Consider the following 26,920-nt stretch of genomic DNA (forward strand, 5'->3'; position numbering starts at 1 on the left):
ATCTCCCCCGCCCCTTGGTGGGCATACAACAAATGTTACTAACGGGTACTTTTAGTTTTTAAAATATGGACAACAGTACTCCATGCAGTAAAAGACTTGAGCGATTAATGCTACCCTTATGCCTCTTTTGAGTAGTTTTAGCCATGGGGCTTGGCAGTGCCACCATTGTCTTGGTGCCAAAAAATGTCCGCAGCGGCTGTCGCATTCTAGTACCGGAGGGTTGTCTCGAAAATTCTGCAGTGAACACGCCGGGTTTGTTCATCACTGCTATCTCTTTTAAATATTGGAAAAATAGAATCTTGAGCTCTTTCAAAGCTCCGTTGTGATTGTGGGGACGGGGGGAGGTCGGTGGCGAAGGATGGAGGAAAGAAGCTGTCCGCGCCAGCCAGTGGGTATAAGTGACAAAAATCCATGCCTGACACAGAGTAAACACACATATTTAGGAGCTTTTGTGTTCGCGAGCACAGATAGTTACTTAAGAATCCTACTCAAACATGTTATCAGCGCTCTTGAGAATTTTATTATCTGAAACAAATGTTCCCGGACATTTTAAGCGGAAGACCGACATCAAGACCATAGCTAATTTTTAATGGACAATTTACACAAAAGATGTATATTTTTTCCCCTTGGAAATGAGGTGTCATTGTAAAATGGCTGCTTTTTGTCATTAGGAAATTAGAGGAGTAGATATGATAGGTTTGAGAAGGTGCTTGGGTTTATCCACAGTCCCTGATTATTTTGCTCCCAAACAGAGGTTTGGGCTCTGAGGACAGATTTATAGTTGAATTTGCGAACAAAAAGATGTAATAAAGTTAAAGGCTTACACTATCAGAATGAAATGTGTTCACTCAGGATCTGTGGAGCGATCTATTTGATGGTAAAAGTGGATGCTACAGATGAAATCTTTACAAGGAGCATAATCCTTAAAAAAAAAAAAAAAAAAGGAAAAAAAAAAGTGCACCTCCCAGCCTCCTGCTGGCTGCGCTGCCTCTTTGGTACCTCACAGACTTCGACAGAGTCCTGGACGGGTGCCCATTGATGTCATGGAAACACTCAAATTACTGAGAATGATTCATGTCTATGCTGGTCTCTTATCCTCCCCCACACAAACAGGAGTAGATTTTTAACCCTGACAACTTGTAATTTGCAGTGAGTTTATTTTTGTATCTGGATAAATATTTTTTAACAAGCAAAATTAAGATTAAGCAGTCTGTATGTGATATGATAGTAAAGAATGCTGGGGCTTTGCAGCCAAGAGTACTTTGGGGACTCTGTGCAGCGTGAATGCATACTCTGATCACCCCTCGCTCCCCTCCTTCCCTTCCTACACCCTGTTCTTTCCAGTCCACCTCTCCCTCTCTTTATTGCCCTCCCTTCCTCTCTCTTCTCTCTCCCATTTATTCTTATTCATGCTCTCTCTCTCTCTCTCTCTCTCCCCCCCTCTCTCTCCTCTCTCACATCCTTACTATTTGCATGGACGCCTTTTACCTTTAAAAGAATGAAAGGAATAGACCTAACTTTTATATATATATATATATATATATATATATATATATATATATATGAATTGAGACAAATCCTAGTAGGAAAATTCGTCTCTCCAGGTCTATGTGCTGGAGTTGAGTTGGGAAATAATGCCAGGTGGTGAAATTCTATAGGGCATAGCTTCAGTAATTTCTTCTAGAGAAAGACATAGATAGCCTTTCTTCCTTCCAGTTTTTGGAAATTACCAAAACAGGGCACTAGATGTTCAGATTCCTAGGAAGTCAGAGTAAATTCTACCTCATCTATCTTCTTTCTGTCTGTCTGTTTGTCTGCCTTTCTACTGACCTCTCTACCTGCCTTTCTATTTGCTAAACAAGTGAATATTATGTCAAAGTGAATCATGTTGTGGTTGTGTGGAAGCTTTGTAGATGCGAGAGCTTCAGGAAGGACGTACATCATTTGATAGCTCATAAAAGGTAGAGTTTTTTTCTGTTATCTGTTAGTAATATTTATAAAGAGAAGTTAAAGACTATAAGTAGCTTACATCTGACTTACACAGAAGAGTAAATATGTCTTTATGACCATTTATACTTCTGAAACAGGCAAATGCATCTATTCTTTAATGCAAAATCCTCATACAGTGAAAGGTTATTCTCTTAGACCTCCCAGGACTGACACTGCTTGAGATGGTGTCCTGTTTCATTGGAATTGAAACTGGTATGGGCATTGATTTTCTACTTTGCACTGAACACTATACCAGGAGTTGGGCGGGGGGAGTGTTTTCCCAAGTTTGAGATTCACTGAAGTCAGTGGAAAAGGTAATACTGGGGAAGAGGGTTAATGTTAAGGCTCAGGTTTGGCTTTCTTCAAAATCATCTTCCATTTTACATATATAGTGACTTACATACAAGGTATGCCTTTGACCAGATATAAGATTTATCAAAGACACATTCTTTGTGTGGTGTCAGGAAGGCATACTCTAACAGCATTGTCATTGAACTAAAAGATCATAATGAACACTGTTACTTCTAACATTTGTCTTAACTTGAGTCAAGGGGGGAAAACTTGGGCATTGTAAACTTCAAAGGATCCATTCAGCCCCTCAAAATACTAGTTTTGAATTTTCCCATTGGAGAAAAGAATAGTATAGTCCTGGGTGAAGAGGACAATGTACCTTAAGCTCTAGTCTTGAAGGAAAACCGTATCCTTCAGTCTTGGGTGGGGTGGGCTTTGTGTTCTGGGCACGTGGGCGGCACTAGCCCTTTTTAATGCCCTGGTATGGATTGTTTCCTGTAAGGACTCTTTACATGTCAGTAGGTGTATTCTACTGCTTAGATCTCTTATAATGTGGTTTCATTGTCTTCCTTGCTGATTATTAAGGCTCAACATACTTTTAAAAGAAACAAATGAGCAGCCTTGATTTTTACCCTTAGATATGGCCAAATAGCATCTGAGCCTTTATCTGTCTCTGCAGAGCAGTCTACAGATAAAAATTGGGTTGTTAGAATTGACACAAGACATTGACGTTCCATTATCCCTTGTTCTACTGGTAGAATCTGAAGCTGGGTTCAGAGTGGGCAATTTTTCAAAAGCCCTCTTTCCCAAATGTAAATTCCGTGATCATCTTTATCATGATGGACTTTACTCCTGGGAAAGGGAGTTTAAATAAAAGAGAGAGAGAGAGAGAGAGTCCCAGAATTTTGAATAGTTTCTTTGCTTTATTCACCATCTGGAGAGCCCTGATTGATTAGCTTTGGCCTCACCATTAAGTGTCAATATAATCAATGGGAATGACTAGGCTAGGGTCATTACATAGATAATTTGCCTGCTGTGTAAATAAAAATGAAATTGTTTAAATTTTGTGAGAGAGAAAGAAAGTGAAAATAAGGAATGACAATTTGTTTGTTAGAGAAAGTGGAGGCCATTGGAATGACAGTTTTTGGAAGTGTGGAGCAGTTTGGCTAAGAATAGGAATGAAGGATATTTTTTTTCCAGTTTATCATAGCCAGAGTGAGGAAGTGTTATTCCCTGTCTTGCTTGCATACATTGCCAGTAGTGCCTACTTTACGTATGTAAACATCGGGGAAGAGAAGTGGATGTCTGTTACCTGGAGGAGATTTTTTTTTTTTTAAAGAAAAACACAATTTACACTTTTTTTGTTGTTTCTCTTGGCAGGTAAAACAGAAAGGGGCTCCTACTCATCTTATGGGAGAGAATCAAATTTACAGGGTTGCCACCAGGTAAGTGAGAATCTCGCGTTGGGAAAGGGTTGAGAGAGAATGAACCTGGTAAATCACTTTGTTTTGTAAATTAGATGATGCGTTTTAGACTGTGGCACTAATGCACTGAGAATCTGCCGATGCCTGTCTCTTTTTAAAAAGTAATGAAATAACACAGAGCGTGGAAGTCATAAACACCTCATCGTATCAGAATTGTGTTCACTGGCTTGTTGTTATTTTTTTAATCCATCAGCCGGTACCAGTGGCACTGTTTGCAAACCAGCGATCTCGGGTAAAGTGGTTCTATCAAAAGAGTTTATTTGCAATTAAGAACTTAAGAATTTCTTAGCCTGGAAATGCTTCGTGCAGCCATGTGTCAGATCCTGGGTTCGGGTGGCTACTGCCCTAAATTATAGTTTTCATAGGGGCTGTAGGATGTTGTGTGAAAACAGGGTTGTATTGAGGGATAAAAATGTCTGTGAAAATATGATTTGTTGTCCCTTTTTGTTTCTGAATTGTTTTTGGCTGGAAGTCAAGGCCAGCAGGCTAACAGCAAAGCCGTCTCAAGGGAAGCATGCGTGAGCTAGAAAAATAAGAGTACTTTAATTAAATAATAAAATGCCAGTGTCATACAAAGGTATAGCGTGTGTGTGTGTGTGTGTGTGTGTGTGTGTGTGTGTGTGTCTGGGCACTCTGCATTTGCATACTTTCAACTCTGCAGAGAAAGCCCAGTTCTAAAAATACTATCCAGAGCCAGAAGTGTAAGCTTTGTTTCAAGACAATTGAGTTTTTATAGACGCTTTCTTTTTAATTTCAGTATCGGTACTAATCACATGTTTCAAATCTTATTATTATTATTTTTTTCCTCTAAAGATTTAGACTTTCTTTTTCTAAGGGCGTGGGTTTCTTACTTTGGAAAACTCTGGATAGAATTTAATCATCCTCTTTCAGACTCAAAGCTTTCTAGTGTTTTATTATTCACCCAAACAGAAGTGTACCTTCTTTTCGTGCTGGGAAGGGAATGCTTGCTCTCCTGAACCCTCTCACCCTCCCGTTTTCTTTAATGATATGGAAAAAAATCCATTTTGATTTTTTTTAAAAAAAACAACCTGTTTCATGGATCCTGGAAAACGTAAGCAAACAGTTTGAGTCATTAAATAGAGCCTGCTCGAGAAGGTTTCCTTTAGGTATCAGTCAGGGATCCCAAAAGGCGGAATTCTGGTGGAGTGGTGGTGTTTTGTCTTGTTTTGTTTTTTCTGGATAGATTTGCATTTTTAAAGTTTACTCCTTCGGCCCAGCCATCCATTCAGTCATACTTGGCATCTGAAAGATTGGTTGTGATGAGGTGAACGGTGCTGGGTTAAGCGCTCCTGCTGCACAAGCTGCAGAGTACAGTTTATGGCAGTTTGTCTGGAAAGAATTCCGCAGGAAAGAAATTTACAGCCATTCCAGCACAACGGAAACATCTTTGGAATGTGAGTGCAAATGTGCGGGGTAGATAGCTCGGCAGCGAGCCTCCTAGCGCCGAGTCTCTGGTGCAAAGCTCTCAATTCCTGCCGAAGAGCCTGTTCCTGTGTATCTGGTTTCTCAGGGTCAAGGCAGAGGCCGTTTGAGTTTTGGGGGAGAAGAAAGTTGACAACATCCTTCCTGTTCGCTGATGGTCATGGCAGAGGTCTCTGTTTTCGACGGGCCTCTTTTTCTGGTCAATGAGAGAATAGGCTTCCTCGCCCCTGTATCCTTTCTTCCTAATAGGAATTGGCGTGATTCCTCCCAGACACAAAGATTTCCTCTGCTGAGTAAGCGCGAGGCCCCTTAACTTGTGAAAGCATCATCCAGACCGCGTGAGTCTGTCAGTGTATGTGCTGGGACACAGACCCTCCCTCGGTTTGTGGGCAACACTTCCCTCGGGTGAGACTGAAGTTAATTTTTTTGGCAGACACAAGGTGAGAAGTGGAAAGGGGCAGAGGGTGGACTAGAGGTGGACGGACTGGCGTGTGATGGCTGAATGTCTGGGCCTGGGGAATGTCTCCTTTTGAGACATTTGTGTCCAGGAAAATTCTGTTGTATACAGGAGTACGGCTGCATCCGCTTTTCTTAAAAAGTCTTCATAATAGAGCCGTGGAGTGTGGAGATTCTTTCATCCTTATTTCTGCTTCGTGATTGTGAGTCTTGCAAGGACCAACTCTCTCTTTGCTTAGCCTGGGCTCAGCAGTGTCCATAAACGGTGTGATCACTTAAGGAGAAAAGCAAAGAGCACAATTTTGGAAATTCCCTGATTGAGGAAATCGGGGCTGGAGAGGAAAAGGGTACATATTTTGAATTTCTGCTTTCGGTGAAATCTGAGACTAGAACAGACCCTAGTGTGTCTCCCAGTGAGTGAGTTTCTCTTGTGCCGAATTGTTTTTTGAATCCCTGTCTCCAACACCAGCTATGCAAACCCAAAAGAAAGGCAGAGTCTCGGTGTCTTGGGCTTCAAGTCTAAATAGCAGATCACAGCTGAACCGATTCCCCACTGTGTGGCAAGGTGAGTGACTCGTGGAGAGGCAGCTTTTTGTTTTCTCGTGTTTACTACTTTATAGAGATGCTGGATGGAAGTCCTTTAGATGCTGTGCCCTGAGGGGCTCCAAAAACTGCTTTATCGTATTATAACAGTGTGTCCTGTGGACTTCCAGGGATGAGCACTGTTACGTATGAACGTGCTTCTTCCAGTTCCAATAGCCTTTTGTTTGGTGCAGAGAAATAGTGATGGTAAGCAACAGGTAGCCAAATGCTGTCCTGGAGAAATAAATTATTACTTTAAAATGTTTGTTGTTTCAGAATGCATCAGGTTAAAAAAATACGTATCCGTCATGTGTCTCTTGAGGATGTACCACTAATAGTGATAGACATGGGACTTTTTAAAAGTGGGTGTCTTAGCTGAGAAACAAAAGCCGGCGGGTTCTTTATTAGCGATTAAATTGTTTTCATTGAAAATAGTAATGGGATGATATGAATTCATTAATGCACTTCCATATAAAATTATCAGAAATGAACTCGGTGACTTTTTCAGCCTTTCGAAATTGTATAGAAAATAAACCCATAGAAACCAAAGTGGCCAAACGGACTTTTTTTAGTTCTCACTAAATATGGCAAAACTAATTTAAATCAAATTGGAGTACGGAAATCACACCCAGGCTTGAAATGTTCTTGCCAAATTGCAACCTCATACTACTTTTTTTTTTTTTACTGGCAGGGAAAATAAAATTTATAATGGAAAGTCTGACAGAAATGAAAATGAGCGGAAATAAAGTTTTTCACAGGATAGTCCAATCTTAATACGATAACCAATAGCTAATACCTAATGGGCCTCGCTGTGCATGACAAAAGGGAAAAAATGTCATTTACTTTTGGCCTCTTTTGCTGCTTTGAATAGGATGTTTGGTGACTGCAAACTTTTTTTGTCTTTCTTAATCTTCCCCGAGATCTACTGTTTTTGAGTGAGGTGGTGATGTCAACACAAATGCTTGGTATTAAGGCAGAAGTTTTCCCCTTAAATGGAAGTTGAGTATTGATTATCAGGAAGTGTTTGGCTTTTCTTTCTGGGAGATAGCTCAAGTCTAAAGCAATGGTTTCTTTATTAGTATCTCCTGGGCAAGGTTTTGTGCGTGTGTGTGTGTGTGTGTGTGTGTGTGTGTATGTGTGTGTGTGTGTGTGTGTGTGTGTGTGTGTGTGTGTGTGTGTGTGTGTGTGAGATATGTGGAGAGCTGGGCCCTATCTGAGACCAATTAAAATCGCATCTTATGAGTTGGGCCTTTGCATTTCTGACAACTCCCCAAGTGATTCTAATGTGCAGCTAGGTTTGATGATTTCCTAGAATGTTCTATAGGAATCTGCTCTATTTAAAGACTTGTGTTCAAAATCTAGTGTTGCCACTGACCTTGAAAAAGCTTTTAGATTTCTTGCCTTACTTTGATTATTCAAGACATAGGAATATATTGCATATGTACTTCATTTAAAAGGCAGTGAAAATTAGTGATATTCTGAAAATCAGTAAAATGCCTCGAAATCTTTATACAAAACCCCACAACTGAATATCCCAGCCCGTATCTTGTTTTCTCTAGTGAAGTCCAAGGCTCTAACCTTATGCACATTCTTTTTCTTTCTCAGCAAGTAATCAAATAGGACTATGCTGATAAAGTTATTTGATGTTTAGATCTTAAAACTGACGGGATTTAAGAATTAGGCCTAATCTCAGATACCTTTGTTAAACTGCAGAAACTTTGCAGCTGTAGAGGACACGTAAAGGTCTTCTCTGTATGTGATTCAGTGCACTCACAAACCAAGTTGTTTTGGATTCATTGAAATTAAACCTATGTAGTTGGTTCTGAAATGAATTACACATTTAAGAATGGATTTTCTTCTTTTAGTTCTTTTTATTTTTGGTACAAAAAGAACTACAAATTCCTTAATTCTAAAACTTTTGGACCCTTCCAGTGTTTCTTATCTGAAATCAAAATAGAAAGGATATACGCAGAAAAGCTGTGAAATCCTTTGTCTCTTCTTATGAAAATAGCTATTTAGGTCTTGTGGAAGCAGAATACGTCTTGGTTTTTAACTTGGCGTTACGGTTAAATGTTTGTTTATAGTGTGCCGTCATTCGTACCTGGTCCTACGTAACCTTCCTCGGAACCTCTTCCATCCACGTATCTGCCTTAGCGCTCTGCTTTGCCTTCATGGTGCTTTTTGAATGTGCCACTATTGATGTTTGTTGAATGCTGGTCTCTACCCAGAGTCTGTAAACTCCCGGAGGGCAGGGGCCAGGTCGGCTCTATCTTGCCCTATATGAATTATGTACCTGGCAGGGTGAGGATTGTGACGACCTGAGGCTTATTTCCCCGGCATCACTTTTAGGAATCATTCTGAGAGAGTGAAGGCTGAATAGCAGTGTGTGAGAACCATACAGTGAGCAGCGCTTTTCCTGTCTCCGAAAACCAGAAATCATACCCTCTTAAAGAAAGTCCTTTGGAAGCCCTTCCTTCGAAAGTGCAGTGCAGACCCTGGAATGACATAGAGATCAGATCCTGGAGAGTCACTCGTCACTGACTTTCTTGGCGTTGAGTCCTAGCCTGGTGGCCTCACTGTTCTAGGTCTGAAGGTTCCCAAAGGAGGGAATTGGAGATGTTCTTGGTTTCCTTCTAGTGGGTGCGTTATTGGAACCAAAGGTCAGACTCCAGGCCTGTGGTTTTTGAATTTGCTGGTGTGGACGGTGGGACAGAATATTTTAAATCACGATGGTGTCAGAAATCACAGGGACCAAATCTGCAGGGTGATGCCATCGGGACTCTGCCCCCAAGCACTGTTTTTCGGTCAGCAGCTCCTTTGTTGTGGGGGCATTGCTATGGGTATGCCCCTCTCCCGACAGCCACCCAACACACACCAAAGGGGAGAATGGAGCCATTTTTTCACTGTGTTGATTAACAAATATTTTTTGGCCCTCAAGTGAAGTGTTAGGTATAAGGGGGAAAAACAAAGGGAAGGTCTTATATACCCTCCCTTCAATCCCCACCAGCAGCTTTCTGGACGTTAAGGGGGAGAATCAAGCACCATTTATTTAATTTACAGAATTTTCGTTAATCTTATATAGTATAAAATTTCAAAAACTCAGAAGAGTTGAAAAACATAATACAATGAAGTACCACTTAAACAGTTGTTAACAGTTGTTACGTTTGCCTTGGGTGTGTGTATGTGTAAGTATATATATTTTTCAGTGCCCCGTTTTTAAGCGGCAGATCAGGTAAGATTTCACCCCTAGATTTTTCATCATGTGTCTGAAAATTAAGAACACTCGCCTATTTAACTAAAATACAGTTATCACCCCTAAAGAAATTAACAGTAGTTTCCTAATCTAATACCCAATCCAGATGAAAATTTCTTCATTTGTCCCCATGAAGATGTCTTTCATAGCTCCTTTCCCCCCCCAGGCATTGCATTTATGCATTGTATCTTGCTTCTGTGTCTCTTTAGAATTTCTTTTAAACTAGAACAGTTCCTGTAACTTTTAAAAAAGTGATATTTACCTTGAAGAGCAGGCCAGTTGTCTTGAAAAATATGTCCCCTACTTGAACTGTTGGATTATTTATTTGTGGTGCTGTTTAATTTGTTAATCTATCACTTGTCTTGCCTACAAATTGAAAATTCGGCTTGAAAAGCTGATTCAGACGGAAGTTAAACATTTCGGCCTGAGTATCTCATAGTTAATGCTATGTGCTTCATACTGCGTTTCATCTGGAGGCGTATAATGTCAAGATGTGTTGCTACTGGTAACACTGACTTGAACCACTTGGTAGAAGTGGAGACCCCCAGGTCGGTCCATTGTAAAGAAACCTTTTCCCCTTTGTAATTAGCAAACAATCTTTTTTTCTTTTTTAATATCTTTATTGGAGTATAATTGCTTTACAATGGTGTGTTAGTTTCTGCTTTATAACAAAGTGAATCAGTTATACATATACATATATCCCCACATCTCTTCCCTCTTGCATCTCCCTCCCTCCCACCTTCCCTATCCCACCCCTCTAGGTGGTCACAAAGCACCGAGCTGATCTCCCTGTGCTATGCGGCTGCTTCCCACTAGCTATCTATTTTACATTTGGTAGTATTTATAAGGTAAGCTGGGACGAAGTGAGCAAACAATCTTTGTGTTTATACTGTAGCACTGGGCATAGATCCCTGTTCCCCAACCATTTTTGACCTGATGGTTTTAGCATGCATTGATGACACTTGCCTGAACCCAGAGGGTTTTGAACTAGTGATTTTTTTAAAACTCCATCATTCCTTCTACATTTATAGCTGACATTCTTCTTTAAGGAGCTTTATTTCATTGTTCATTTCAGTGCTGTCAATTTCAGTGTTCATACATATACAAGTAAAATGTTAATAATCCTTCTATTAAATATGGTTCCTTACCTGGAGGAGACTGGAAGTATTAAAGCATCCTTCAGATTTCTTAAGGTATAGCTTATGGCTCAGGCTAATGGTCAGAAATGCTTTAATTGCAGGAGGAAAGATGTGATTATAGGCTATGTTTCCTTGTACACAAACTCTAGTATTCTTTTGCTGAAATTTGGAACCTTGTGACAATCTCTGTACCCCCACCTATTAGATTAATCTTTTTATAAGCACCAAGGTTTTTCTCAAATTCTCAGATTGCTCCTCTATATTTTAGTAATTGTTCTTAAAGATCTCGCAAGGTTGACCATCGGTGGCTGACCGACTGAGTCAGGTGGGTTGCTGTGATGCCCGATGAAGTAGCTCTATCAAGGATCACTGAGATAGTGGAGCCATACGTCCACTCACAACCCAGACATGGCTGATGAGTGAATTTCTAAACCTTAGTCTGGGCTCAATGTAGAGGAAGCTGGGGGGACTAATACTAGGTGCCAGTAAAAACCCCTGGGGTGATTATTATTATCTTCATTTAAGAATTAAGAAAATGGGGGCTTCCCTGGTGGCGCAGTGGTTGAGAGTCCGCCTGCCGATGCAGGGGACACGGGTTCGTGCCCCGGTCCGGGATGATCCCACATGCCGCGGAGCGGCTGGGCCCGTGAGCCATGGCCGCTGAGCCTGCGCGTCCGGAGCCTGTGCTCCGCAACGGAAGAGGCCACAACAGTGAGAGGCCCGCGTACCGCAAAAAAAAAAAAAGAATTAAGCAGACCCAAGATCTCACCCTAGCTAAGTTTCAGAGCCAGGCTTTGGACTTTAAAATGCCTGGTTTTAAAGCCAGTGCTTTTCCAACTTGGGTTCCCTGAGCCCGAGCTCATGGTGAGGTTTCTGAACTCAGAGGTAGGTCTGTATGAGAGCCCATCTGGAAAACCACTTTTGGTAGATTCCAGGCCCACTGGAGAATCTGGGTCTAACACATTGCTTAGAATGGAGTAGCTTCTCAGGGTCAACTGGAACCCTGAACACGGTTGGAAAGGCAGAGAAGAGGGCAGGCCACACGGTTCCTTACAGCCCAGCCTGTTTTTTCTGTTTTTTTTTTTTTTTTTTTAAATACACCACATGTGCCTGTATGAATAATCTATTCTGTAACATCTTCAGAATTAGCATGTGCAATTTCATTAAAACCAATGAAGATTTCCTGTGACAAGGCTGGGGTAGAATATGCCAATTCACATTTTAGCAACAGCACGAGCACTTTCTTAAAAATGTATGGATTATATTTGGGCCTTCCTTTCTGTGCAATGCAGGCAGAATATGGTTTGCAATTACAGAAATTTGGATTCCTCGTAGATCAAATTATTGTTCCCCAAATACAAGAACTACATAGAAAGTTCTAAATCAATACTTTTAGCAGGCTTTTAAATGTGACCCAATAATTTTTTTGTTTATGACATTGAACTCACTTTGTCATATATAAAATGACAAATATGTGTTAGGAGTATAGCCAAGTTTTCTAAACAGTTCAGGACAGGTAACACATAAAAAACCTTTGACATTGGTTTGAGATGATTCATGAGACACCAAAAACATGGTGTCCTCATATCCTAAATGAAATTTCACCAGAATATTCGGATTAACTTCTCTTTTCTTATGAAAAGTATTGAGGGATTTTTAATAACCACTAGCAATTAGGACTACAGTTCATCTTTATACTTTTGACATGTAAAGAGAAAAGGGAAAATCAGTTAATGACTAAACAAACAATTGACTTAATTGTTTTTGAGCAATTGAGGTGTACTTGGTAAAGTTTAATGCTGAAATATATCTACCCATCCTGTAGAAGTCACTGTAGCCCTATAGCTTCTTTCCATAAAAAAGACAGTAGATGCACCATTCAGCATCAGAAGAATGCTGAATTTCACTTTTCAATATGAAATGGCAGAAACATTTATTCCTCTGTGTGTGATCATACTTGAAATGGTTCCATCATTAGGAAATGTCTCCTGAAACTCTTAAAACTGAAACCCCAAGTTAAAATAGTGGGAACACTGCAAGTTACCGACAAAACCCCATAATCTTTTTAGAAGTAAATATTTAAGAAAGGGACAGCTATTGAGTCTGCTGCTGTGCCTGATAGTGGTAACCTGCTTAGAATTGAAGAACCCCATCCTTTGAAAAATTGTGCGTGTGTGTTCTCAATGTTTATGTGGATTTCTTTACAGATGCTTTCACTCACAGATAAACTAAACCGAGCTTCCTAAAGCAAGTACCTTTTATGTTCATTGTGTTATTTATTATCTGACAGCAGTAAGTTCTTGGGAGAAGAAAACCGGCACTAACACGTAGTTGCATTTGCTTTAGCATTTCTGATGCACACACGTTTTTTTCACAGTATGGCGCTTGTCTTTATCAGACATTTCTTGTACTTAATAAAGGGAGAGGTCAAATTTTGATGGGATAGCATCTTTAGACTAGCCCTTCCCTAGATTCTGTTGAATAGAAAATATTATCACAATATATTAACATTCTTATGGTACTTAAGGAAATCTATATATCCCTCCATTCCATTAACCCATCCCTTCGAAAGACCTCTTCTGGTGAAGAAGGCTTTCTATGACATTTTAAAAAAATACCAAATATATCTTATTTTTAACCCACCTCAAAGTCACGTTTACGTGAATTTGGGATGAGAGTTCAGTGATAAGAAAGCAATTAAGGAAGAACATCCCTGAGGTTTTTCAAGCAGTGGCCATTCTCCAGAGCTCTAGACGTAGGGGTCTCTGTGTCGGGGTTTGCCCGTGCATGCACACAGAATAATTCGGGCTCATTTGTACCACAGTAATGAACAGCAGGGCACTGAATCTTTTCAGTTTTATTGGTATTGTATACAGTAAGTTATTAAATTTCATCTCTGTAATACACCTGCAGTAAAATAACAAAACATCGCTGCACTTAAGGAACATGTGTGTGGTACAGTGCCCTCCCCCATCATTTCACCGCCCCCCCCAAACAGCTGCTTACAGATTTCAAGATCCATTGTATATATTCCCTTGAGCCCACCTCTAATAATCGAGACACATCTGCCATTGCAGTATTATAGGCATATGTAGTTTTATTGAAAACTATACCTGTAAAAAATTAAATAACTCCTACCTCAATTAAATTGGCAAGATACCTTTTGCATATTGCAGACCTCCTGAGACCCAGCGAGTTCATTTTATTCTTATATTACAAATCACTAAATATGTTATTTTTATTTAGCTAAGTAGCTAGCTCTTCTCATACTCTGATGGTAAGTTTCTTTCATTTTTTTCTTACTTTTGTTTTCCTTCTCCCTTCATCTTTACATATAAAAAAAAAGTACCACACAAGCTACAGGAAGGAAACATTGAGTCTGACTACCATCAACACGGTATAAATAAAGTCAAAGGGAAAGGATCCTAAAATGTACCTCTAATTCTGAAGTGACTATTAAATAAAAATAAAGGTTACAAAATCGCGATCAAAACCTTAACTCATTTTGTGCTTTCATAGAGATTTTTACAAGCCTCTCTGAGATCCGTTTGATCATCCTAATAGCAGAATAGGAAATAATATGAAGAGGGAATGAGTCAGTAGGTCATACAAGTCATATATACGTAGATTCCTATTGGATTAAATCCCTTACCTTAACATGTATATTTTGTTGAAGATTGGGTCAGTAATGATGCCTATAAAATAATTTTTATCCAAACAGAAATAATAGTAAAATATTCACTGAAATAAACTAAGCATAACCTTATTCCCACTTAAGGTATGTAGGGTGTCAATATATATTACATGGTTATATAGTAGTGAGTATGAATAGTTATTCATCATGAGTTAATCATGCTACTCTTACAGTGAATATCTAAGAAGAAACGTTTATAAATGTGCTTCATATAGTCATGGAAAAATCTAAAGACAACATGCCGACTCTATGAATAGGAAGAAAACTATGTACCCTTTTGAGAGAATATGAAGGTTACTCATTACATGGTATCATAGAAAGCATGTTTTGTGCTCTTCAAAAGGACTGTATGTGAAAGGGACAGAGGGAATGAGAGCTGGGTCCCTGACCCAAAGTGAGTTTAGACTCAGAAAATATCCTCTCATGACAGTTGAAAGGTAGATGGTTTCACAGGATGAAGTGAGAGAAAAATGTTAGTGATAGTTACCGTAGAGAAGAGAGAAAATCAGGTAGTGTTATTGATCACCAGTCCAGATTAAAAATAGTTGCATGTTTCAATGATGAATTTTCTTTTTTTGATAAGAATATTGCTTAAAACCAATGGTTATTTGGTTCCATTGGGGGCTGCCTGGACCTACGAGATTTTGTTCAGTCTGTGATCAACTAGGATATTTTCTGCACCTCTTATGTTTCACAGGATTCAAAGCCTAGTGTGGGCACAAGCCTGAATCCTAGAGTCTTAGGGTCATTGCTTACAATTAAGTTCTAAAACCCCAAGAGAATCAGAATTCAAGATCTTAGAAGTATTTCAACTTTATAAGTTTTTTTAGTAGAAAAATGCATTATAAATTCTAAACAAACTTTTCACACACAACTCATGCACAAGTTGGAGAATACAACTTGACTCAGGCTATACCACTCCTTTGAAGTCCCCATCAACTCAACTTTTTCTTCCTTGGATGTGATTCACTCCTGTGGAAAGATCTATTACCAGTACTTTTGAACTGTGAAGTCTGTTTGTCACTCTGAGCTCTGCAGTTCGGAACTGTCATGTGTAGAGTGACTGGTACGGCATAACATCAGAGGTGGTAAAAGATTTGCTGTGGACAGTGACATGTGACAAAGAAGAATGTCAACGGCTGCTGCTACTGACGTTGTCCCTCAAGGAGTCTTCCTGCATCTCTGCCATTTAACTGTCTCAGCCAGGGAGTCACTAATATGGACCACTTTCTCTCATTCCTACTCCCACTTAGCTACCAAGTAAGATTTGCTTGAATATGTTTTCAGAGTGCAAATTGTGAGTGCCATTTTCTCAATGGAAAGAGTATTTAAGTTTGGTGTTTCGTGTGTCGGGAAAGGGATTATCCTTTGCTTTATTTCTAGGAGAACTTCTGCTCTATTCCCTATGGCAGAAAACACATCCACCCTATCATTCGTGGACTCCAGACTGTCTCCGTTTCCTACTTCATTACAAAGCAGATTTTCATTTCACCATACCCTAGCTAACTCTACTACCCCCTCACATTTCATAGTGTGCCTGCAGAACTACTCACAGAACCGAGATTGGAGGCTCCTGTGGGGTCCGTCCGCTCTGTCCCCTTAGTTACCTGGCGCAGATCATTTGATCAGGGCTCTAGATACTTGCACGTATTGTTCTAGAAATAGAATGCAGACATCCTAGGTCAGCTCTGTAGAACCTTAGTGAGCAAGCGGAACATATCAGAACATTCAACAATACTGCATTCCACCACACCTTCAGCTGGGTGTTTAATAAATATTTATCGTGAAATAGCACCCCACCCCCACCCCCCAAGGTCGTGATATCACTGTCTTGGGAGAGGGCTTGAGCTAATAATAGCGTAGTCACCTAACCTGAGGCGCTAACACATAACTTTTCACACTGACGTTCTCACATCTATTCGGGTATATTTTTCAAGGGGCTAGAGTAGAATCTGGCAGTTACCGATGAGATAATTCACCTCAGGTATTGTGCTTTTGACCTTGAATTTTATTGATTGAACTTCCTCTCAGGATTAGTCTTTCCATCTGTGTCTGTTGGCTTGGTGACTGTCCCCCAGCCACCATCCTAGATTATCCTGTCTCCCCCACCCCATAAGCCCGCAGTTTTCAGATTTGGTCCATTCTGCTTCCTATAGCAATAGACCCACTCCGTCCCCCGCATCCCCGTCACCACTGTTGCTGTCCCCACCCCTCCACTTCCCTCCACCTCCACCTTCCCACTCTCACAAGGCTGCTGGAGTGATTGTCTCCAAAAATCCCCAGTGCTGTTATGCCCTTGCTTAGCATCCCTCCATGGCGTTCGGGACCCAGCCTTAGCGTCTTGAACGGGATTTAGAGAGCCTGGCCCCTGCCTCGGTCTTCAGCCTTGGCCTTCACACTCACCACTCACATCTCGTGTTCCAGCCGTACTGAGCTGCCCGCGCTGCCCTTGAGGGCTCTTTCACGGTCCTCTCTGTCTTTACAAGGGCCCTTCCATTGGCCTGGGATATCTTCATCCTGCCTCTCATTCTCCTCTCCTTATATTCCTTTACCAGATAACTCACACTCTGTGTCCAGGATCCAGCTCACGCATTGTTATATCCAGGCCAGAAGGAGGGGACCCTGCTCCGTGCTCGGGTAGCCTCTGATGCACTGTGCTCTCCCAAGCGTTGTCACGCTCTCTACGGGCAGAGAGGGCCCAGGACTAGGCCTGTACTCTCTCCTGAATGCCTCATAGGGGACACTCTGTTTGCTTGAGAGTCAGTGGATGGATGAGTAAGCGAATAAATGAACCAGCAACAATAACAAGTTATATAACTTGTGACCCCAGTGGGGTAGGAACTCTTTTTAATCCCCATTTTATTGATAATGAAACAGAGACTCAGAGCGATTTTGTCGCTATTAATAGTAAGTGGCAGAAGTGGGACTAGGGGACAAAGTCCTTTGGCTCCAGATTTATCATTTTCTCTATTGCTTCTTTATCCCTGGATAAAGTTGGTGAAGCTTTTTGTGATCGCCGGTAGCCCACAGGGTCTTCTCATAGATGGTTCTAGCTCTCTTCTCACTGTTAACTTAGGTATCATCCAGCTTCCTGCACTGAGATCTCTTTCTGTCAGTAGGAAAGACTGCGTTTCTAAAGAGGATATGATGACCTCCACAATCTATATATCAAGAGCATTGTCCTTCGAGGGCCAAGAAAGAATATTTTGAATGTCTCCCATAAGGAACTACAAATCGCATACAGTGTGGTGCGTATTTCCTGCGTTGTCTGTTACCTGTCAGTGGTAGCACCTCTCTACTCCACTGCTGAAAGGACCATGGTCCACCTGATAATGGAAAGGCTTTGAAGCTCAGGGGTGAATGTAATACCAACTGGGTTTCTGTCACTCAGGTTTCATCCTCCTTCACTGTCCCTGGTCCATCTTGCTTGGCAGAGGGTGGGTAGGAAAAGGGAAGAAGTGGATGAGTTGAGTAGATAATGGTTTGCTTCTCCCTGTTTCCTGCACAGGATTCTTTTCCTCATAACCTTGAGGTAGGACATGGGAAAAAAATGATGATAATGAGTTTTATGTATGTCTGTGTATAATTTTGAAATCTTCAGGATGGATTGTTACAGTAAGAAAGGACCTAAATGTCACCGGGTGCCCAATGCTGCTTAGTAGCAAATGGGAAACTAAGGCTCAGAGATGTTAAGAGACTTGTCAGCATCACACAGCAGACTTCATTCACGTGGACCCACACACAAGTTAGAATTCCAGTCTCAGGTAACACTGAAATTTTACTTGATGTCTTTGTAGCCTCTTTCTTCCAAAGGCCACGGGGCCACCCTAGACTATGAAGTGATAGCCAGAAGTAGTTGGAAATACATCCTGAAGAAATTTCTAGACCAGTGTCCCTTTGTTCCGCTACCACTGAATCGCGCTGTCGTGGAGCCAGAGGATGTTGTTTGCTTGTAAATACTGAGTTTTTGAAATGTCACTGTAACACTGGAAAAACGTCGTCTCAGAAGGTTACCAAAGTGACGGAATCCCGACGTTGTAAATACGAGCCAACACAAGTACTCATAAATGACAGGAATGAAACATACTTGACTAAATCCATAATAATCACCGATAACACTGTTTACCCTCAGTGTCCAGGAGCTGTGAACTTGGATAAAAAGCACATGTGAGCAGATATCATTCATGTGTCTGAGCCTCTAGCCATTCCAGAATATTTTGATGGAAAAGATCCCTAAATATGTAAAAGCTTTGCAATAACTAAGAAGCAAGTGTGCAAGGTAGGGTGTCAGGCAGCCCTAATGGAACTGGAGAGAGAGGACTGATGAGATGGCCCTTGTTCTGGTCAGAACCAAACTGTGAGCCTGGCCGAGCGGGAAGGTCAATACTCTTATTTTCAATACATGTGATTCCTAAAAGGTTCATTTGCCACAAACAAGAGCTTACGCACGTGCCATGTTCTTGAGAGAAAGAAGATGTGGAATGAACTTACGGATGAAAAGCCTCAGAGCAACAAAGGCAGGATTCCATGAAAGTCTGAACTAGGCTTGCACTTGAGCAGGACAGTTAGGTGGTCCAACTCCCTCCAGTCCTAATTTCTCTAGAGCCTGGGCTTTTTCTTTTTCTTCTTTTTTTAAATATTCGTTCATTCATTCATTCATTCATTCATTTGGTTGCGCTGGGTCGTTGTGACACGCGGGATCTTCGTTGCCATGTGCAGGATCTTTAGCTGCGGTATGTGGGATCTAGTTCCCTGACCAGGGATTGAGTCCGGGCCCCCTGCATTGGGAGTGTGGAGTCTTAGCCACTGGACCACTAGGGAAGTCCTCCGGGCTTTTTTTTAATAATAACTTCCTCCTTTGGGGAAATGATTGCTTTCTTCCCTCTTCTGTTCTGACGTTAAAATGGTGCCTGGATGTCAAAGGCTCCAAGAAGAGATGCCTGAGGTGGCAAGCCAGTGTTCCCTTAGCCTCTGTGATGTGGCTACTCTTGCTGTTCCAAGCACCCCTTTCGTCCCCATCTCCCCAGGGGACAGTGGAGACTGCATGACAGTGGACTGGACCCTCGCAGTATTTCAACTGGTAAAAGAGAACTCCAGCTGGTGAAAGAGGTAGGGGAGTGACGTGGCCCAGGGGCTGCTCCCATCACTGCTCTGAGCTGTGTACAGGGAAGAACTGGGTTTGCCCTGAATGACCTCCTTGGTTTTCATATGTATGCAAAATACTTTTTCTTTTTCCTTGACGTACTGTGGTATTGTTTGATTCTTTTTTCATAGTAAGCATCGCTTTCTTAACTAAAAATAAAAGGCCGAATTCGATATTAGAAATACTCAGTGCTGATGAAATTTGGGGAAAACTACAATATTATATATCACAAACTAACATTTGACCCAGAAATTATAGTGGTTCTGCTTCTTGAATTTTTATGCTTAGCAAAGATTTCGTAAGGGGGAAAAAGCTTTCTATCGGAAGGTGCCCATTTTGTTATTAGCTGGAACAGTGGTGAAGAGTTTGAAGTGATCTGAGAGTCCAAGGCTGTGTGATGTTGGTGCATTTTGGTGTCCATGGGTGGGGTCTATGTGGATGCTAATACAGCTTTCAAACAGCATGGGCAGAGGAGGGAGCAGAAGTGTCCCAAGCCCTTAGAAACTCACCGACTGACTAGCATCCTGGTGACATGGCCGTTCACCCTGCCATGGGGATTCCCTGGGTGGGGACCCAGTTTGCTTCTTGAGCTACCTGGCAGCTGGCAGGAGGCAGGGCCTGCTGTCCTGGTTTGACTGATGAGCTGTAGGTGTTGGTGTTGGAGAGACGGTGGCCAGTCTCAGGCTCTGTCCTAGAACTGTTCCTGCTTGTTGGTTACGATTGCAGGTGCAGGTTGAGTAGCTTCTCACACTTCCTCTCAAAGAAAGACGGCTCTGTCTTCCCGGGATGAGCAAGAAGACAGTGGCCCTGCGGACGTTCTGCCACAGGGTCACCCTGTGCTGATGGTCTTACTGCTTTTTTTGTCCGGGCTTTGACAACTGTAGGTACCTCCAAGGTTCTTGGAGCTGGAGCAGAGCTGGAAAAGCCTTGAATTTGGACTCTTTCTTGGACTCTCAAAAGACGAAGGACACTCATCCCCAGTATCTCCTCTTCCCACTTCTCTTCACTCTTTCATGATCTTTTAAAAATGATTTTATAAAAACCTTGAGGGGTTTTATTCTCGGCGCGGCAGGCGGATTGGACTCTTGGTTGGGGGATCTAAGGAAGAAGAGTCGAATGAAAGTGGTCAGAACACAGGGTGGCTGTGGAAGGTCTCTGCTACCTGAAGGTCCCCTTCAGTGAGGTAGTAATTTGCTAATTCGTCTTTATCTAAAGTAGACTGCTGCTGTTTCAGCTTCCAGACTGCAGGTGGACAGCCACAAATTCGACTCTGTATCCACTTTGCCTGTCTCCCCTTGTTTCGCTTCCTGATTCGCTGCTTCCAACCAGCTGTTCTTCTAGAAACCAAAGAGAAGTAAAAGAGCAGGGAGGAGAGAGAGAGAGATTGGTATTTTGACTATCAATGGGTAAAAATATGTCAGGCTCATAAGGTAGCTCCTTAGTGAATTTAGCATTTGTTTATTAGTTTAGAGGGAATATCTTTGAGCTAAAGAGTTAGCTAATTAAGAAAATCAGTGGAAGATTTGAGGAACTCAACATTTCCTGTCTCCAGATCCCCTGAGTTTCTCCCTTCAGCTCTACTTCCCAATTCATTCCACCCTACCCCCACTCCTAATATTTATTTATTTATTAAAAAAATTTTTTTTTAAATAAATGTATTTATCTTTGGCTGCGTTGGGTCTTTGTTGCAGTGCACGGGCTTCTCATTGTGGTGGCTTCTCTTGTTGTGGAGCACGGGCTCTAGGTGCGCGGGGTTTCAGTAGTTGTGGCACACGGGCTTCAGTAGTTGTGGTGCACGGGCTTAGTTGCTCCGCAGCATGTGGGATCTTCCTGGACCAGGGCTCGAACCCGTGTTCCCTGCATTGGCAGGCAGATTCTTAACCACTGCGCCACCAGAGAAGTCCCCTAATATTTAAATATTTGGTAAAGCTCAGAATTTCAGCCTCCTCTACCAGGATCTAGCCCCAAATTGCTCTCTCTGGTGGCTAGAGGGACAAAAGACAAGATGGAGAATGGGGAAGAGGTGGGGCGGATCATTTTGCCTCTTGTCTAATACATATGTCTGGTTACCTATAATGCGTATCGCTATGTCAGTATCAGTGTGAAGCAGCTCTGAATAGGTTAGTCTATCACTTTGTTTTCTTTTGGTTCATTTAGCTGCAGGGATTTCTTTTCCTATTCTTGTTTATCAGTTTCCTTTGGTCTGACTTTTTTTTTTTTTTTTTGCGGTACGTGGGCCTCTCACTGCTGTGGCCTCTCCCGTTGCGGAGCACAGGCTCCGGACGTGCAGGCTCAGCGGCCATGGCTCACGGGCCCAGCCGCTCCGCGGCACGTGGGATCCTCCCGGACCGGGGCACGAACCCGTGTTCCCTGCATCGGCAGTCGGACTCTCAACCACTGCGCCACCAGGGAAGCCCTGATTTTTGTTTTTACGCATATTGTATTGAGACTTTCTCACAGACCTCATCACACAGGGGTGGGCGAGTGAGAGAGACACATACACGTAGAGACTGAGAACAGGGTAGCTGCAGACTGTACGTGCTGTCGCCTCATGGGCTGATGTGAGTAGTGCTGGGAAGGGCTGTGGTTTTATAGGCAAGCTGATTAGCTAAGTGCTTGTCACCTCCGCTGCCGCTCATTGTCCGGCCAGGTGTGAGTGTGCCTTCTAATCGACAGCTGTCTGTGTCAGAGGGCCATCTTGTGTTCTTTTCATTTTGACTGAACACAGCAGAGATATGTGCAGAGTTCTCTGCAGCTCTGACAGGGGTGCCCTGCCTGCCAGCCCTCAGACACAGGAAGCAGCATAACTGAAGAGCTCAGAAAAGAACCCCATTGGCCATTTCGGTTTGGGATATTTTGGCCAAAAAGAAGTCTCTTTTTGAGGATACTACCTGGCCATCTAAGGTTGAGAAAAACATGAGATCCGATGTCTTGATGAACTGAGCTGGTATAGTGTAAAATGTCTTGGTAGTTTTTGGCCCATGGGGTTTCAGTTGATCTGGGTTTATGTGATAGGATGAAAAACTCGTTTTCAGGGTACACCCAGTGTTTCATGGTGGGGTTAGGCAGAAGCATATCCTAATCCTAGGTTCACAGCAATAGCGTCTTCTTTGAAGGTCATAATGGGACATTTGGCTTGTGTAGCAACAGTAATGCTTGGGACATAAGTGGTTTGGGATGAGGTGGAACTCTTGTTCTTTTCCTGCCAAACCTGACACTGCCCTGTCTGGGGCAGATTGCAGAATCTCCCTGAGATCATAACCACGCTATTTCATGGAATGTAGCTAACTTTACAGACATACGGACTGCCTGGCTAGGGCATTTCCTATAAAACTTAGAGATACTGAGCTGGACTTTTGGGATGCAGAAAGAGTTTAAGTTATTATACACATTTCAGCACAGGAGTTATACTGTTTAATTCTTTGCTTGGTCATAGTGTCTTCCCATGAAGCTGTATTTATTGGAGCATCTATTAGGGTTGGTACTACATGCAGGGCTTGGTTTGGACTGAGTCACACCGAGAATGCTTCCTACATTTGGGAATGATTTAGTGGTATCTTAAGTTTAACAAGAGGAAAATACTTCATTGCATTCATTAAAAAAAAATTATTGAGAAAGGGACAGTGTGAGGGAATATTGAATACATTGCTTTTACTCTTTCTTTGATTTACAGAGTTCTTCTCATTCATTATTTACAACTTAACGAACCTTTGTTACTGAACCTGGGTGAGAAGGAATATCTAAGAAACCTTGAGTAATTTGTTTCAGACTCTCTCTGTCCCATTTGAAGGACACTGTTAGAGAAAGGTACTCTTATTAAGTTAGTTGGAGGAAATTCAGACAAGTAGACAAAAAAGACTCCTCTTCTAAGTTGTCCTTTGTAAACTAAGGTAGGAATAATCGAGCAGAATGTTTCGAATCTAGCAGCGTATAGACTGGAGGTCAGGGAACTGAGTTCTTATCCTGCCTTCAGCATTTTTTAAGGCTCAGTTTCTACCTCTTGCAAATGAAGCCTTGGCCCAGATAGTTGATGAGACACCTTCTAGCTCCCCGTGTCTGTGACTGTCAGAATAGGGAATGAGGCGGGAGAGTATGTGCTGGTAGCCTTTGGACATTTCAGAAACGTTTGACACGTTCCCCAAACTGCATGGATAAGGCAGCAGCTCTTTGCCCTTGAAAAGAATAAGAAGTACAGAAAGTATTCAAGAGCCACATATTTTGCCTGCATTAAGTGTTTTCTTCCTAATTTCTGTTTAGTATAAATGATAAATAAGTTGCCTTAAAAAAAAGTTTAATGAGTATGACGCGGGTGCAGAGAGAGGGTTGAGTCCAGTGGGACTCACGACCTACCTGCATCATTACGATTCCTCCTGGAGGATGGTTTTGTCCAAGGTGTTGGACGTGCTGGGCCAAAGCCTTACGGTGCAACAGTGAATTGATTCTAAGACACCTTTTTCACATGTTAACATCTCAGAAACTTATGGCATGCCAATTTAATTGGCAACTTTTTTTTTTCTTTCTTAGTTGTTAATGGATAATGATGTATCTTACATTCAATGGCATGTTTGATGAAACACAATTCTAAGAGAAACAAACATTTTTTTAAAACTAAAAAAGGCTACGTGACTTCTTTACTTCATTGCTGCCTAATGCTGTGAATGTCCTTTTTAATCATTTTGAAGAATCCAGATTGCCTTAGGAAGGCAATTCATGGACAAAGTTTACCCTCCTAGAACTCTGCACTTAATGCACATTTGAGGAAGGAGGAAATACATTCTAATAGTCCTCGTGTAGAAGGAATATTCTGAAACTAAGTTAGCAACTTCCACTCCTTGGCTGTTATCACATTTTTTCCCCAGAAATTTCTAGAATGTTCTTTCTTTCTGGAATCATTCTAGTTATATTGAGTCAGAGATGCCAGATACCTTGTTCAAAGGAAGGTAAAGTGTCTTTGTCAATTTCCAAGCTGAAACTGTGAGTCAAAGTTGTCAGTAAATCACTTAGACTTTATTTTTTTATTCACTTGCTTTTAGAGTTTGTTGATACTTCAGAGATCATCTAATCCAACTCCTCATTTCACTAATGAGTAAATGAAGGTAAATCACTTTGTCCAAGCTTTCGGCAAATAGAACCTGGCTAGCCTGATGCTCATTTGTGGCATTCTTGCCGCTAAGATCCCTACAGTGTAAGGAAAATGGGATTGGCTACAAAACATATTATGTACATCTTTTTTTTTTTTTTTTTATGTACCTCTTTTGTTTGTGTTTTTGAGTGTTACACTTGTATTTATCTGGGTGAATATACTTGGGTTCCTTTGGTTTGTGTCTCGGAACTTGTTTTTCTGCCTGCTACACATTTAAATTCATAGGTCATTTCACAAGGGACAGAAGCCACACTTGTAATATACGACTGAATATATACCACCCTTTATGTTATAGTAACATCAGTCGATCATTTCTTAGTGAACCCTGTGATGGTTGAGAAAGCCAAAGCAGTAGGCTCCGGGGCTGCAAGTTTAGCATAAAAATTGTCCGGTGCAAGCTTATGTTACAGTGACTTACAGAGGCCTTGGCCTTGTTTTGTTATTTCTCCAACCTGTTTGTTTTCACCTTTGAAATAATCTGGATTTAGTTTTTCCTTAAAAACAAAAACAAAAATCTTTAAGGTCTTTAAATGCGAACCCAATTGGAATACATTTCATGTGAATGTCATACATATTCATGTATTAAATATTGATGTAAATGACATTTTTAAATTTAATAATGATTTCCCAAGACACTTCACCCTATTTGCTTTGAAACTGATGTGATGAGAAGAGAGTTAAATCTTAATGATTTATTTTTAGTCAATTAACGGACGATTTAAAAAAATAGATATATTTTGTTTCAAATCCCTCATTGAAAGAGATGTCTAAAGTAATATAATGCTAACATTTTTTTTTTTTTTTTTGTGGTACGCGGGCCCCTCTCACTGTTGTGGCCTCTCCCGTTGCGGAGCACACGCTCTGTTCGCGCAGGCTCAGCGGCCATGGCTCACGGGCCCAGCCGCTCCGTGGCATGTGGGATCTTCCCAGACCAGGGCACGAACCCGTGTCCCCTGCATCGGCAGGCGGACTCTCAACTACTGCGCCACCAGGGAAGCCCAATGCTAACATTTTTAATTTTAAAAATTCTTTCACATTTTTAATTTTAGTTTTTCCAGCTTTATTGATGTATAATTGACAAATAAAATTGTATATATTTAAAGTGCACAGTGTGATGATTTGATAAACATATACATTGTGAAATATTTATCGCAACCAAGTTGTTTAACCAGCCCTCATCTCACAGAGTTACCTTTTTGTGGTGAGCGTGCTTAAGATCTATTCTTAGCAAACTTCATTTAAAAAAATTTTTGTTTTATATTGGAGTATAGTTGATTTACAATGTTGTGTTAGTTTCAGGTGTACAGCAGAGTGATTCACTTATACATACACGTATATCTATTCTTTTTAGATTCTTTTCCCATATAAGTTATAACAAATTTCACGTATACAATACAGTATTATTTACCGTAGTCACCATTCTGTACATTAGATTCTCAGAACTTATTCATCTTATAACTGAAAGTTTGTACCCTTTGACCAACACCTCCCAATTTCACCTGTGCCCTCAGCCCATCAACAGCTACTATTCTGTTGCTGTTCCTATGGATTCAGCTTCTGATTTTTAAGATTTTGTATATGATTGATACCGTACACTGTTTGTCTTTCTTCGTCAGGCTTATTTCACTTAGCGTAATGGCTTCCATATTCATCCATGTTGTCACAAATGGCTGGATTTCCTCCTTTTTTGGGCCGAATAATATTCCATTCTAGATGTATGCCACATTTTCTTTGCTGTTTATTTTTTATTCATCTGTTGATGGACGCTTAGGGTGTCTTGGCTTTTGTAAACAATGCTGCTATGAACATCGAAGTACAGATATCTCTTTGAGGTACTGATTTTATTTCCTTTGAATCTCTACCCAGAAGTGGCTTTGCTGGATCATATGGTAATTCTGTTTTTAATTTGTTGAGGAACCTTCATACTGCTTTCCATGGTGGCTGCACCAATTTGTATTCCCACCAACAGTGCATGAGGGTTCACTTTTCTCCATATCTTTTCCAACATTTGTGATCTCCTGTCTTCTTGATAATAGCCATCCTAGCAGGTGGGAGGTGATATCTCATTGTGATTTTGATTTGCATTTCTCTGGTGATTACGATGCTGAGCACCTTTTCAGGTACCTGTTGGCCATTTGTGTGTCTTTGGAAAAATGGCTATTCAGGTGTTCTGCCCGTTTTGTAATCAGATTGTTTGGTTTTTGCTGTTGACTTGTATGAGTTCCTTATATATTTTGGATACTAAATCCGTATCAAATACGTGGTTTGCAAATATTTTCTCCCATTTCACAGGTTGGCTTTTC

The 26,920-nt window shown here is 41.3% G+C and overlaps 1 protein-coding gene across 30 annotated transcripts in view; it reads left to right on the top strand.

Annotated features, from left to right (window-relative positions):
• The window catches only part of TCF4 (transcription factor 4), a 361,473-nt gene that overhangs the window by 178,456 nt on the left and 156,097 nt on the right, over positions 1-26,920 (top strand). For 27 of the 30 annotated variants that reach the window (XM_004266118.4, XM_033421470.2, XM_033421468.2 and 24 more), the window contains one exon: positions 3,661-3,725. In XM_004266118.4, the coding sequence (XP_004266166.1) occupies positions 3,661-3,725 (65 nt within the window). Of the gene's footprint in view, positions 1-3,464; positions 3,554-3,660; positions 3,726-5,498; positions 5,648-26,920 lie in introns of those variants that run through there. The other 3 variants (XM_049697638.1, XM_049697636.1, XM_033421479.2) reach the window with 3 other exon arrangements.

This window comes from Orcinus orca, chromosome 15, assembly GCF_937001465.1.
Source record: "Orcinus orca chromosome 15, mOrcOrc1.1, whole genome shotgun sequence".
In the NCBI taxonomy this organism is placed as follows: Eukaryota; Metazoa; Chordata; class Mammalia; order Artiodactyla; family Delphinidae; genus Orcinus; species Orcinus orca.